The following is a 16,114-nucleotide window of genomic DNA, read 5'->3' on the forward strand; positions in this document are numbered from 1 at the left end:
ACTTGATCAGTTCTTAAGTACTGGATTGGGAGAATATTCTCCAGCTCCTTTCAATGGGACACTTCGATGTTACGTATCTCTTTTAACTATTCATTCCTCGTACCTATTGCATGTTAAGAGAGTTAGAGCGCATGCCTTAAGAGGCAATTGAGATTCCCTTCGCACTGCACCCTTCGTGGTTAAGGCACATTGCTATGTATCTTGATTAATGCTTTAACAATACATGTATCTGAATGCTGATTCAATGCTTATTCCGTGATGTTCATGTTCCAATTTCCCGTCGAAACCTATCCAACATGCACCCATAATATTTCTATGAACTAGTTACCCCTCTTCCCGAGCACACACTATAAAATTGCCCCTGCTGGGCAACATGGAAAAAGAACATGAGAATGGGGAAAGGCTAGTTTTGTGCATGCAAAAGCAAAACGGGGAAAATATAATTGACAAGGAAAAATGCATATAAGGAAAAAGATGGTTATCCATGTTCACATTACACTAAACCAATTGAAATAAAGTGTGATCAAAGAAGAATTAAAAAATCCACTAGTACAGTACATGATACTAGAAACATTTGAATATTATATGTTATCATAAATTTATATACAACTTAATATAGAATTTGCTCTCGAGGAATAATGCTCACCCTCACACGATGCATAACATAAACCCTATGTACTTGCAGAAAACCGTACATGCATGAAAATCTAAAGTTAAGCACTATACTATGTCAATAACTTACAGCAAGGATTTGTACTAATGTGTGTTCGCAGGCATGCATACAACGAGCACTCTTTCATATTGGCCAAGGCAATTGCACTGGAGTACATATTCCAAAGCAACCCAATACTTGCAGTTAGCCATAACCACATGAAACACCTTGTTTGCATGAGCTACACAGCCCCACAGGAAGCAAGCAAACATGTTGTTGGGGGATTTTTGGCATTGGTCGGAATGACAACTCCCCTGCTACCAACCAATCAAGTCCAAATCCTCACTTTGGCAAAAAATAAAAATTTAAAACCGAGGACTATAAAACAAGCATAATCGTGATAAAAACTTACCATGAAAATTATTGGCCGGGTCTATTCTCATGTTGCACACACAGTAACAAAGAATTCTATCCATCTCAATATGTACACTAAATGAGTGAAAAATGCAAGCCATCAAATATAACCTGGCATTGTCCCCACAAATAACAAAAGTTTTTCAGTCAATGATCAGAACCATTTCGGCAATTTCACAAGGAAGACAATTGACAGGAACAATTCCTCATCTAGCATTGATTGGTTTATCCAACTAGAAACCCTGAAATAAGGCTGAGCACCACTTCAAAGAATACTTTACATTTATCCTCGTATGCATGTTAAGCTATGGATTCACTTCTCTCGTTCTAGATAAAAGGCAATAACTCACCTACAGAATATACTTCAAGGAGACCTTACAATTATCCTCATGCATGTACAGTTATGGATGCACCTCACTCCCTGTAGTAGATAAAAGGCAATATCTCACCTACAGAACATACATTTGCAAACATGAATAAAAAAGGTATCGATTGGCACATGGAGAAAGCCAACAATACAACCAAGATATCAGTCATATATATCACCTAGGCATCGTCCCTGATCTGACTTCATGCTGAATCCCACCAGCATGTGATGTTCCATTTATAGCCTTGCATCTTGACTGTTGAAAATTCAGAGCACAATATCAATCCTATACGGTGCATGCCATAGCTCTATAATTTTATTAGCCATAAGTTCCAATGGTATACAAGACATTCAAATTTGAAGGCTAATGCTGTCATGTTAACAATCCAATGAAAAATTCTGTGAGATGAATTCAATCGGATGCAGATCAGAAGAATCAGAATCCGTAAAACACACCCAAAAAAAGTGCACTTGCAGCCCATCAGATCTGATTCTATCCAAGCTTGACAGTCTAAGACTGCAATTTAGTAATGCCAATCAACCTTTACCACCTCTAAACTTTTGATGAATAGTTAATTGTGACACTAAAGCTAGAGCAATATAATCATATACAACACCAACATAATATTTGCAGCATAATGACTCCCTTTGGTTCTGCATATCTGTCTCTGGATGATAAACATATAAAGGCTTGATCCATGAGTAAGATAAGTTTGAAGCTACATGTATTTTCTAAACGAAGTTCAAAATTACATAAGATTGTGGCTGGGGCGTGAGAAACGGCCTCAACAATGTTCTGTTCTGATCATGTATCATTTCAGTACCGATCATGCCTATCATACCGCCTGCAAGAAAAAAACAACAATAGCCCATTAGGCACAAAATTAAAGAGGAAAAGGCAGAAGCACCATACTATATCATATAGACTTCAAGAAATGAACTGCTACCTGTGACGGTCACTCCTGTCCCTTTCACGATCTCTGGAGTGTTCAGTTAATCTTTCTCTTGACCGTGAACGTGACCTGCAAATACAATAAAAAACCATGGACAAGCTTTCAAGTAGAGGAAACTTTACAATATCTGAATTGATTTAACCATTGAATGGGAACGAATAAAAATCAGAACTGAAAAAGTAAAAAGGTTTTTATTTCAAGATACTGCTAACTGTATGATTTGCCAAAACGCATTATATATTGGGAAATTCCAGGAATCATCTGTGCATCTTAAAGAATCAACACTACCTCCTGCGACTGCGGGAGTCATAACTTCGAGAACTTTCCAAATCCCTATCACGCTCCTTCTCGTTCCCCCGCTCTCTGTCTCTGCTTCTGCGATCACGATCCCTTTCTCTCCCTCTATCACGTTCTCGATCTCTGCTTCCAACGCTATCTCGACCACGATCACGCTCATCTCTCTCCCTATCTCTGTCCCTGCTGACTGCCCTATCCCTGTCCCTGCTGGATGCCCGATCTCTCAACCTGATTAAAAGCATTATATAATTTAAACGGACTAACACCTTGCATCTTTACCAAGTTTCAATTAATCAATTTGGTGAAATATAAAAAAAGCATGACAATCAACAAAATATTACATGTATTAATCATGAAAAAAGTACCTTCCATCGTCTTCAGATCGATCCTGTCTTCTGAGTTTATTTCTTTCTTCCTGCCAAAATAGAAAATATGATACTACCAAGTGTCCAAACTCCAAACATATGCCAAAATATCAAATTCCTCAAACAGGTTGAATTTGAGCTTTTCCAAAATTAAAACCAAGTTACATGTAAAATCTCTCATAAATTCTCATCTTATTATCTTAATCGCAGAGGTATATGCCATTAAGAATGGGAACCTAGCCCCAAAAACAATAGAAATTGGCAAAAATATACGATATCTCTTTTCACAACGCTTCACGCTCTTGATTAATGTCAATACCATACATACACCCATACATCAAAGAATTCAATGAAAATATTACAATCCTACCAATCCTAAAATCCTGAAAACTGTCAAGTCTACAAAATTTCAAGTGTGATATGAAATTCTACTTTCTCCATATTAAATCCAATAAGGTTGGAACCACTCTCAAACATCCTAAAACAATTAATTGAAATGTTAGAAATTTAAGTAAAATTTGACATTTCAGTTATCTTTCCTTCTGTAAAAGTTGAAATTTCCTTCACATTTCCTTTCAATATCCATCCTTCTACTTTAAGAATTATATATTACCATTGATTGCCAGCATTTCTGGGGTTAGTTATTTTGTTGAGATTTGGGGTTTAGGGGGAGGGTTGGTTTTATAGCCAAAGGGGCTGTTTTGGGAGGGAAACATCCCTTGCCTCCAAAACCACCTGAAAAACCACCACCATGGGTCTGGACACCCCTACACATGTGAGAACTGGCCAGCCAGTTAAGGCCAGTTTGTACCTAACCAGTACAAACTGGCCCTCCATTCTGGTTATTTGGCAGGTCTGATACCCAGGCTTGTCTGACCAGCCAGTTTGACCAGTTACCAGTTCGGGCTGGCCGGTTTTTAAAACTATGCTTCCAAATGCAATGACTGCCATGAGTATGGCCATTTTCAGTATGATCTACCCAAAAAAGAGCCCCCAACACCCAGGAAGGGGAGGAGTCTCAGACAGTATCAAAACACTCAAAAAGAAGGAAATGGCATCATTTAGCAACAAACCAAGTCATAAGGCGCAGTCAAACAATGGCGGAATAGCTTTTCAGCTCTGGACTCTATTGAAGAGATGATCAGCCATATGAATCTTTAAACTATTTCTGTCCTCTGCTGTACAGGTAAAGTTGGATGTTTTATTAAACTCATCATAACAGTTAGTGTATAAGAAAACCACTAAATATAATATAATATGCCATTCCAACAAATTTTTATGGGATCCAGGCAAAAACTCGTTGGAAAATATATCCAAGAAAAAGTGTAGAACAATTAGACTACATTGTTTTTTATATAGGCCCAAGAAGAAAAGAAGCATCAGTATATCAACCAGGGCAAAAACTCATTGCAAAATATATCCAAGAAAAAGCAAAAGTGTAGAACAATTAGACTACATTTTTTTATATAGGCCCAAGAATAAAAGAAGCATCAATATATCGACCAGGGCTCGCCTGGTTGATTAGATTGGGGTGTTATTCCCCCCCCCCCACCCAGGGGTTTGATTCACCCAAGTAACATGCTCACCCTTCATGAGCCATCTCACAGATGTATGTGGACCAACTCAATGCAGTTGGGGCCAGATGCAAGATCTGGATGAATTTGGCAGAATCAATACGCTCCCCCCTTCCCCAACCCCCAAGACGCACCTACTTAGCTGCAGGATATTCAGTCAGTTATGACATATCAACTTCAATGTAAACTATTCTCATAATGGCAAAAGTGCATGTTGCACATGTTTATCTGAAGTATCCATCTAAAGAAGTAGCGTCAAAACAGACAAAACTGAGATAATAGCAAGCATTACCCTAGATATATATTTGTGGATTAAAAATCTGAAAAATTGAACTTGAAATACTTTCAAAAGTTTTCTAAGTATGATTAAAGCAGGTATAGGAAACTTCCACAACCAAACCTAAATGAATCAAAACCAAATTCATTATAGTAAAATTAAGGGCTCAGCAAAATTCTAAATTCTGATCCCATTCCAGCAGTCAGATGAGAGCACTCAGACCCCTGCGGTGCTCAACCTCATCCAGGAAGCAGTGCAATATGCAGTCCAGATCCCCCTCTAGGTCCTCCTTCATACAGTCTTCTATTCTGAGCTTTTTCCACTCGACCGAGAACTAGCTCTCACACACCCTATGCTGGCTTTCTAGGGTTTCCATATTTTGGATCCATGCACATTGTACATCCTTCTTTTAGATCTGCTCTCCATTTCTGGAGTTCAATTCTCATGCTTTAGCTTAAATTAGCACTATATGCATCTTATCTTAATGTAAACTGTTTTTCTCAATTTAATGGGAAAAATGCTGTTTATATGAACAGAAATAAAGATTCATCAAACAACAATAATATACAAGCCGACTGAAATCTACCTAAAGGGCAGTGGAAAGACCTTTAGGTCAGACTGAGCCCCAAGTATCTGGAGAACATTGTTGGGAATCACAATTGACATTACACTAAAACCCGTAGGTGTTAGTAGCCAGAGTTAATGGATCCACGAGAGGCAGTTAAGCACATGTCATGAAACACACGGTGAGCGCTGGTTTATCCAATGTCCGACAATCTCCTCCCCAGCGCAAGCCAGGTGTGATTCAAACTCGAGATCTTTGGCTCTGATACCACTTGTTGCCATGTTGGGAATCACTATTGTCATTACACCAAAACCCGCAGGTGTTAGTAAACAGACTCATTGCCAGAGTTGATGGATCCACGAGAGGCAGTTAAGCACGTCACAAAACACATGGGGAGCATTGGTTTATCCAATGTCCAACAAACATCTTTAATTATTCTGCCCTTACCTGAATTTTACACAGAACAGACCATCAGACTGCTGCAATTCCCTACTCTTTACTACTGATTGCAACCTACGACAACTGATAGTGAACAAATGCCAACTTTCTTAAGAATTTAAGGATAAAATCGATAATTCTAGTTTATATGATTTCTAAAAAACAAAAATAATTATACTTGAATAAATAATATCAGAATCCCATAATAAAGGATAACATAGATAACTCTAGATATCTCCAAACAAGAAAGAATCACATCTAAAGTTTAAACAACAGCGATAGTGGAGATGTATCAGTAAGATATATCTCAAACTAATTACGAAAGGGCTGAAAACTGGTATGCTACTATGCCTACAATTTTATGGCTATTCAGTCTGTCACAACTACAAGACACCAGCCAAATTGCAATAACTACTATCTTAGATTTGTAACTTCCAATTAATCACGGACTTACTTCTCATTACATGCACATTCTAAAAGAGTGGAGTTTCATATAATACTGAACTACCTGTAGCATTGTACTACTAAAAAGCCCATCTACTCCTCTTGGCACTACTAAAAAGCATTGGAAGCTCACCTGCAGATCAACGAGCTTCTCTCGGATTTGCATATACCCCAAATGAAGTTTCCCTCCAAAATGATCAGCCAACCGACGATCACTGAAAAAACACATCAAACAATTTACAAATATATTCACTCATAAGAACTCGAATACCCCGATCAGACAGAACAGTTATGTGGAGGTGGACTTTTTGCTGCCCCTAAATGTTTAACGAGATTAATCTTCAAGCATAAAACAGAGAACACGCACTTTCTGAAGCTGCAAAAGTTTTTCGTCGAAAAACCGGGCCCAAAGCCTGCTGGTAACAAGGAGGGATAATACGTCCGGTCAAAAGTTTGAAGTCCTTAAAATATCCCAAATACCACATCCTTTAAAGTCAGAGACCATTATTGGACCGAGGGATATAAGAACCTAGAACTGTTACCTGTCATAAACACTCAAGAAAGCTCCACAAATGTCGCATACACGAAGCTTCTGATCAGTCTGCAACACCAAAATCACAAACTCTGTTAACTTTTACATCCAATCCCGATATGAATTAGGATGAAAGACGTAATAAAACAATACCTGTAAGCCCGCAGCTTAACATGAAGACCCTCCCCATCATTTAAAAAAATATCAACCAAACTTTACACAACCCCTAAAATGTACACTACTAAAGATATAGATAACAAATTGCCATTTCTTGTCATCTCCATAAAGGGAATGAGAAACGACAAAAGATTACTAGTTTCAAAAGAATAAGATAACATAGCCACCATACATATGAAAGATCTGACAAGAGCATTTTCATGTCCTGTGATGCCAAGAGAACCTTCTGAAAACATAATTTTTTAGCCCCCATCGATATTCTCAGTCATAACTGGTTAATTTTTAACAAATTTTCCATAAAGGCAATTCCCTGTAACCCTGATTCAGAAAATGCCAAATATTGCATATATTTAGGATGGTGTAAAATAGAAACTCACAATGCGCACATCGACGGAGGTGTACTTCGTAGAATCATTCGCTGGTTCCTGCCTGCCACCAATCTACAGCAAATCTTGCACATTAGATAATTATATCATTTCATCTCAAACAACACACAAATCTGAAAAAATATATGCAGATGCAAGACCACCATTTTCATAACACAGATGCAAGGCCACTACCAATCAAGATTCCAAACTTGCAAAAAAAGATAAAAGCAAACTAGGATGCCAACTAATGATAAAGATAGACAGGTGAAGCACACTAAGTAATGACTGGGCAAATACCCAAGGTAAAATTCCAGCTATTATCATTTTATTATATAAAAATTAGAAGAAAACCTCAACAAACATAATGCAAGAATAAATACCTTTTTCAGAGCCTCCGCTTCCTCCAAAGCTCTTTGTGCTTCATCAACCATTCCCATTTCTCCTGCATATAGATAAAACATGTCCATTCAGAAAATAACGTAGAACAAACATGATCAAAGAGGCCAGTCGAATTTAGTTGGAATTGTAATTTTACGCATTAGAAAAGAAAACACCCCTAATTTGAACAAACGAGGTATAGATCATCACTTGAGATAAATTTTAAAAAGTCCCTCGCCCACCCCCCACCGCCCAAAAAAAGGGGAAATTATTATTTGATTCATCTTCCTTCCTGTTGATGTCAATGGAGCAGTTGACTTAGAAAATAGAACTAATTCAAGCCCAAGTAGATAAACAGAAGAGAATGATAGTAGCCTTGGAAGGGTACATTTACAAACTAATAACGATGTAAATATTTAGGTCTCCTTAAAGTTCTAGAAATTGTGGGTGAATGTAATCTAGCAAATCACCGTATTTACCAAGTATATTTAGAGGCCTCACTGGCTACAACTGCCCTGATATTTTCTTAGTATAGATCGATGAGTTCACAAACCATAGGGAACATATGGGCACATGAAAGAAAAGAACATCAAGGAAGTTAGACACTATCTCATTCAAATTCAAACCAGTGTTTTACAACTCATACCAAGTTGACTCGAACTCTGTCAACTCGACCAAGTTCACTAACCATATTGACTCAAGCAACAGCTTGATTCGGTCAGCCAGTTTGGTACCAAACAGGCCAAGTCAAAGCATGACTCAGCCAGTTCACTACCAAACTGGCCGAACTCTGCTGGGTCCATCTTGGACCCCCACCGCAGTGGACTGTGCACAACAGTCAATTTACAAAGAAAATAAAAGAAATAAAATTATTAAAAATAAGTCAAAAACAGATTTGCATTAAAAAAACAAAATATATATATAAAGAGACCCACTCCCTGTCCAAATTGAAGCAATAAACTCAAACTAAATCTGGGAATCCTTGCAGATTCAAAAGATCCATCATTACAGAGCTTTCTGAGTGCTTCCTCTGGACTCTGGAGGCATTACTCTCTCCACGGTTGCTCCCTCTGACACGTCCTTTCATCAAAGCCACATCATATAGGATCATTGTTGATCCATTCAACCAAGCCCAAATTACAAAGTCTTCATCTTCATCAATCTTGAGATTTCTTTTCATGTTCTTCAAAAACCTAGGTAGTTCTTACAACTTAGACAAACGTCTTGTCATGATCCTCTCCCTCTTTCTGAGAGAACCTTCTCAAATCTTGCTCCACATAAACTTCAAACTTGTTGATCGTTTGGCTCCCTCTGAACTTGGATTTCTACTAGTATAATATCTATCAACTCAACTTAAGATTTTGGGAAAGTCCTCTTGACATGTATTGCTTCGTTGTTCCACTTCATCCATCTGCTATCAAAGCCTTGGCAACTTCTACTATGTCCTTGCAATCCTCACAGGAGATAATGGAAGAACAATTACAACCAAGCAAAGAATTCAAAGATACGAGACTAACTCATAGTAAAATAACAACAATAAATAAAATATGAGAGATATAAATACTTATCTTTTTTAGAACATGTCAACTCCCTCTTAATCTTTAGTCCTCTTGCATCCATCAGCAACTTTATTAGCTTTATCCACATCATCATCACAATTTCATTCCTTTCTAGGGTTTCTTCTTTTGGTGGAAACTTTCAATCCTAGGGTTTTGCCCATACAGCCTAGGCTTTCTTCTCCAATCCTTTAAGGTTAGCTAGGGTATTTAACTTCAAACCCTAGACTGATAAAAAGTCCATAAACCCAAACCCTTTCAGTTTCATAGGTTTTACTAACCCTAGTTATCTAAAACCTTGGAGTGACCAATCTTTCATGCCCTACATTTTCCTTGCAAGTTCAACATCCTTCTACATCTACATAGAATTCCAATTCTTCAGCAAATAGGGTTCTTTTAATAAGATGTCTTTATAGTCGAGAATTATTTGATTCAACAAGTTCTGCACTTCAACCTTTAACCTCGTTCAATCAAGGTATGACTTCTTATTTGGTATATTGACTGTCTACAAAATGGACTTCAGGTTTGGCAGCCATAACTTGACTTCATTCTGATTCAATATAGTGAGTGATTTTGTTTTGAACATAATGGTCATAGCCAACAACACATCAAGATACAGTAACTTCAATACCTTGCTAATGTAGTATCTTCAAGGAAGCCAAATATTGTTAATTCACATTTCATTTTACAGTATTGGTGACAATTTCATTATGTGATATCACAAGGCATATCGTAAGCACATCTGGTATCCCAGACTTTGCACCATATGTAGGGGAACGATTTCAAATTATAGACTCAGTCCTCTAATTAAAGAGTGACATTATCTTTGCTTCTTGAACTAGCTTTCAAGAAGAACTTTGAAGCAGACTTGCAACTAGACCTATGCTTCGTCTTTTCTGACAGAGCTATCAGACAAATTATTATAAACATACATACCCCATACTTCGAGTGAAAAACTTCAAAATTAAGGCTTTGATGGTCCCCTTTAACATCATCCACAGTAAACGAGCTTAATTGCTTCCTCCACAGAGATAATTCAGCCTTTCAATAGAGATACAAATCCCTTTACTTCAGGTCATAGTCATACTACTGTAGCAAAGATATATCAAACTTTTCTTCTCAGGAACCGAGACACTGAGGTCTTTTGAGCTAACACAAATTTTGACATCTTGGTCCATGCCTTCTTAATATCCTGAGATAGGCACCTTTGAGTTTATTTTCTAAACAATGATATTTTGTTATCCAAAAACACAGTAAAGACTTTTCGACCTCAACAAATCGGATCTTTGATTTCAGTTCAAAACAAAGTAGAGACTTCATCTGGAGACTATTGAGAAATCAGGAGGTTTACAAATTAGGTCAGATTTCTCTTTTCATGATAATTACTTGTGAATTCTGTTGGAATTTTATTATTCTATTTTTCTTCTTTCATCAATCAATTTCCATAATATAAACATGAAGATCACAAAAGACAAAAGAACACAAGATATAGGCTCCAAGCAAGGGCAAAACCCCTCCAAGGGAAAAACCCGGAAAAAATCTGTTCTTATAGAATCAGATCAAAGTGAGATATCTAAGACCCATGACCAAAGACTTTGACCCTCTAGATGCCAAATCAGATCATCCTTCTTCACAGCAAAGCCATCGACAAGAGACGAGTAGCAAATATTTCAACAAGAGATGTAAAAAGGCAGATCTTCCACAAATCAAACTTCAAGAGAAAAACTACATCGACTTCAAATTTCGGCCCTCCTCTTCTTATGCTATATTTCAGATCAGATTGAGTAAATAGTGCGTCCAAAATGAACTCCAACTTCTTCTATTTATATTGTCAGAGGGGTGCAAATAGACATGTCTTTTGGGGCTGGGCCAACTTGGCATCTAGAGGGGTTTTTGACCCATATTACTTTTTCTTTTCAAAAGGCCCAAATAGGACTTTGACTCTTTGACTCAAGAAAACCTAGAATCATGAAGAACATGCTTATCTAATAAAATAATAATAATAATAATTATTATTATTATTATTATTCTTTTTCTTTTACATAAAATATACAATTATATAAGTATAAAGATCATTATGAAGACCGAACCTAGTTACATTTTCTAACAGAGACAAATACCTGTGACTTCAGTTAAGGCCTCCTTATATAAGGTCTTGGTCACCTTCTTGGCAAGGTCAAGATCATTGTCCTTAGACAAAACACTTTTATGCTCAAGACTTTTAATGTGTGACAACAATTTTATATTCTTTGAGATTCAAGAATCTCGACCTTTTGTTACAAGTATTGAGAGCTTTGGTCCTTGAGATGTCCTTAGCAATTCGGGTTGAGGCACTCGGAATTCTGAGATTTTATGAATTTCCAGGTCTTAGAACAAAAGCAAATAGCTTCATACATTCATGTCTGCAAAAGAATGCAATGAATTCAATCATAATATTTTGGCCTCCATGTAACCTTCTGAGATTTTATTCCTTCAAGAATGATTCTCTGATTAAGGTCCCAATACAAGTGGCTTGGATTAGGGCATTAAAAAGAACTGCTCTTTCTCCCATAGCTCTGATACCATGTTGAATTTTACATGGCCTTCCTTACTGATAATGAAAATTTATGTTTTAAATGATCTTGCACATTACTAAACATGATTACATCATTAAGTAAATTATACAGAAGACGTCAACGACATAATGACAATTGACCATGAACCATGAAGAAGAAGCCACACAAGGAACACAAGATATTACCCTGGGAAAACCCACAATGAGGAAAAACCCAACCACCCTTTTCCTTAGAGAATCAATGCAACAAGAGAAACATCACAGTCAATTACCAACAAGATGATCAACTTCCACAGACCAAGTCATCACTCCATTCTATCCAAAGAAGATCTACAACTAAGTCAAGATATTGTCCTCCGAGACTGCCTTTCAACTCATAATATACCACAGAGATCACCTTCCTTCCACAGAGATTAACCATAGGATTTTCAATTTTTCATCTCCCTTGCCTCAAAGATATACCACAGGGTCTCGCCCTATTTCTCATACACATACCTCACAGTCTCGACCCCTTTCCACAGAACCATACCTCAAGGTCTCGCACTGTTCCACAGAGTGATGAGCCTCAAAATTGCACATTGTTCCACAAATAAGTAGCTGTAGATTTGCTAGCTATTCCACAAAAGGTATGCCTCAAGAATGCAAGTTATCATGCATCAGATCAACAAGCCTCAAATCAGATCCGAATTGTCATGGAGGAGAGAGCAAATAGGCTCTCCTTATAGTGATTTGTTCATGCAAAGGGGTGCGTCTGTTGGGCAGGCCGACTTGGTCTTTCTGGAGGCAAAAATACAATTTTAAATTTTCATTTTCCCACTCTTAATGAGCCTTGTAATAATCTCCTTTTTCTTGCAAGCATGAAGAACATGCCTCTGAAAAAATCTTTTACAAATATAATTCGTTTTTAAATCTTCACTATTACAAGTACAAATGAAAATATTATGAAGACCAGCCATAGCTACAAATTCAACAGAGCAAATGCTATTTGATGTATTTGAACTTGACGGCTCTTCCTCTGTAATGCCCCTTTCTAATTCATTGCCCTAAGGATAATGAAGTAGCCTATCCAACCCCATAGGCTATAATCATTGATAAAGGGGTAAACCCATTATCCAGTGTTTTGGGGCAACAATGGGTAAAGTTTGGGGTAGCTGGGAAAAAAGCCCAAATTGGGGGTTGCACTCATAGCCCCTCACATTAGATTGAGGAGGAGAAAACCCCATGAGGAAACTATAAATAAAGGAGTGACGGAATCATTTCCTCATCATAGATTTAGATCAGAATACCTTTGTTTCTTTGAGCTGCGGCTTTGAGGGTTTTAAGACCCCTTTTTCCCTTGATAAGTTTCAGTGGAGATGATTCCACCCTCGCTAATCCATTCTCTTTGTTCTGTTACAGTTCAATATCTTGAGATATCTCTCATCCATTTTGTTAAATAACTCTGATACATTCATATCTGGTCTGGCAAGCTCAAGGCAGAGTTCTGTGTGGACGGATCAAACTCACGGTGGAAACCTCACAAATCTCCTGAGGCTGTTTAGGACATTTCTGTGGCTCTGATTAGGGCAACCCGAACCCACCACGAGAGGAGAGAAGTTCTGGTGTGTGACTGAGACAGTGAGTCCGCAGACGCAAGCCGCAAACTGCAAGGTAGCTGTAACAGCAGAGCAGTCTGTAACAAGTGACAATTTCTGAAGTTGGATATAAGGTCGGACAATTCAGTAGGCTAGTAAAACAGCTAGTAATTCAACAGTCCTTTGTATTTAAATTGTTGCGAGAATACTAAAGAATTGTGGATCAAATCCCATAAGTGTGGACTGGTTTATGTTTTTGAACTGTCGAGAACTGGATTATGTTTTTGAACTGTGGATGATCTGAATATAACTCCTGGCAGTCTACTGTTTTCAGTGTTATGACCACCATGGGAAGTAATTCCATATGAGTTACAAATTGATATAGACTGTTAAAGTCTCTTATCTGCTCATTATCGCATTTCAATTGTTATTGGCAAAAATTGTAATTTGTAAAGGATACTACGTCATTAGTGCAATATATCTTTATGAAATTTGAAAACCTAAGGGCAAAAACCCCCTTGGGACATTACATCCTCTATCCCTTCTACCAATGCTGTGGACGCCATCGGTTAAGTTCGTCCCCCGAGGATAGGCAATCCAAAAAAAAAAAGAACATTCAATTTTACACCTTCCCCTAGCTCTGCCAGTGCCTCTCAACCATGGCAAACTCAGCCCACTTTAGAAAACCATTCAAAGAAGCAATAGAAAGATGTTGCTTTTGAAAACATAGCTACATGGTGGTATGATGTTGCCAGCTCTCCTTATTACCAACCAATGTGGTGTTTTGTTCTTGCCATAGGAAAGGAGCCCAAAGGCCCTAGCCCTAGTGTGTATGACTTAAGGGAATCTCTTTTGCAAAAAGAAATTTTATCCATAGAAGATTTACTTGAACGACTTTGGAGTTTCATAAGCCCATACAGGTTGTACCATCATAACAGATGGTTGGACTGACAGAAAGAAACGTACAATAATAAACTTCTTTGTATCTCGTCCTCAAGGAACCTGTTGAAAATGGTTGTTATTGATGTCAAAGGTTGTCCAAATGAAAGAGAAAGATACATGGTCAAATAGCATATTTCGAGACCTTTCCAACTATATATGTCACACCTTCTAACTCCTTGCGGTTGAGGAGAAATGATTTTTGCATATTCATTATGCATTCTACCATTTGCACAAGTCAGCCTAGACAATGGACAAGTCAGCCCTACCCTAAACCCCAAAAACACTATAAATAGGCGTGAGGAGAGCTTTTGGCCACAGCTCAAGCCAATTTAGTTCTGTTTTAGGCAGGAGTAAGAGCAGGTCTAAGGTTCATACCTCATGAACCAGAGAGAAGAAAAGCAAAGCCGAGTTGAAGAAGATTTTGCTGTCTTACATGAGCTGTGGGATGGTTTTTGGAATAATTTTTGGGAAAGGTTTCAGTCTGTTTTGAAGGCCTGCTGAGGCCAAGTTCAGCCCTGTTGAGGACCGAATTCTATGGAGACCAAGTTCACTTCTGTTGAGGCCAAGTTCAACCCTGTTGAAGACTGAGTTCTGCTGAGGCAAAGCTGTGTCGAGAAGGCCTAGTATGTTGAGGCTTGGTCCTGTTGAAGAGGAGGCCTGGTTCTGTTTGACCGAGTTTTGTTGGAGGCCGAGTTCTATTAGAGGCCGAGTTCTGATGGACCGAGTTCTATTGTAGGCCTAGTTCTGTTGGAAGGCTAAGTTCTTGACTGGTTTGGGTACAAGCTTCCAGGACAGCAAACCTTATTTTGGAACTGTTTTTAAGCCTAAATATGGCCTCTGGAACAGTAAACAGTTGTAAGTTGGTACATATTGAGGAATGGTGTCCTCGTTTTCTTGACAGGTAGGAGCCTGCAATTTTGTAAGTTGGTGCTTACAGAGGATTCGTGTCCTCACAAGTGATTGTAAAAAATTAAAGACTGTTTGAAAAGCATAATCAATTGTTTCTTCTTCAAGTTCGAATTTCACTTTAATCTCTGTTTTAAATTTTTACACATTGTATTGATGATTGATTATGTGATGAGATTTTATTTTTGAAAATAATTTAAATCCAAGTGATACTGATTCGCCCCACCTCTCAGTATGACTGTGTATTTCCAACGGAACCATGTTTTTGAAATCTGTTGATGCATCTGATAAGGTGAAAAATGAAAACATTCTATTTCAACTTTTGGATAAAATTGTTATGTCAATAAAAGAGGTAAAAATTGTTCAAATTATCACATAATGCTTCTAACTATGTTCTTGCTGGTAAGATGTCCAAATACAAGACCATGTTTTGGAGCCCATGTGTTGCACATTGCATAGACCTCATGCTTGAAAACAGACAAACAGGATTGGATAAAAGCATGCCAAGCGCATCACAAAGCACAACTAAAACCACTCATGGGTATATTGAACCTAGTGAGAATTAACAAGGGCAAGAACCTTGTTAAGCATACCATAATAAGTTTTTCAACTCACTTTCTCTTTCCAATGCATAGAACTTGAAGAAAATGATTTCAATTGACGAATAGAATAGATCTTCAAGTTCAATTATTTAAACTTTAAATACCAGTGTTCCATGGGGACATGTCCCCCGGGGTGGGGAGCACGCACCTCATGTTTCCCACATACCTAGGGCAGGGGT

The 16,114-nt window shown here is 37.9% G+C and overlaps 1 protein-coding gene across 4 annotated transcripts in view; it reads right to left on the reverse strand.

Annotated features, from left to right (window-relative positions):
- Nucleotides 1-1,150: 1,150 nt before the first annotated feature.
- LOC149140049 (U1 snRNP-associated protein usp106-like) overlaps nt 1,151-16,114 on the reverse strand; it is a 58,274-nt gene continuing 43,310 nt past the window's right edge. Inside the window, exons 7-17 of one of the 4 annotated variants that reach the window (XR_016264691.1) lie at nt 7,804-7,865; nt 7,433-7,495; nt 6,889-6,947; nt 6,480-6,561; nt 3,049-3,098; nt 2,675-2,911; nt 2,381-2,455; nt 2,187-2,278; nt 1,613-1,689; nt 1,417-1,515; nt 1,151-1,177 (exon numbers count right to left, since the gene is read on the reverse strand). Coding sequence is in view for 2 of the 4 variants with exons in the window: in XM_089449149.1 (XP_089305275.1) it covers nt 2,251-2,278; nt 2,381-2,455; nt 2,675-2,911; nt 3,049-3,098; nt 6,480-6,561; nt 6,889-6,947; nt 7,433-7,495; nt 7,804-7,865 (656 nt within the window). In the remaining 2 variants the exon portion in view is untranslated. Of the gene's footprint in view, nt 2,279-2,380; nt 2,456-2,674; nt 2,912-3,048; nt 3,099-6,479; nt 6,562-6,888; nt 6,948-7,432; nt 7,496-7,803; nt 7,866-16,114 lie in introns of all 4 variants that reach the window. The other 3 variants (XR_016264690.1, XM_089449150.1, XM_089449149.1) reach the window with 3 other exon arrangements.

Source organism: Pinus tabuliformis, chromosome X, assembly GCF_031772625.1.
Source record: "Pinus tabuliformis cultivar Carrire ecotype Pingquan chromosome X, CPIR1, whole genome shotgun sequence".
In the NCBI taxonomy this organism is placed as follows: Eukaryota; Viridiplantae; Streptophyta; class Pinopsida; order Pinales; family Pinaceae; genus Pinus; species Pinus tabuliformis.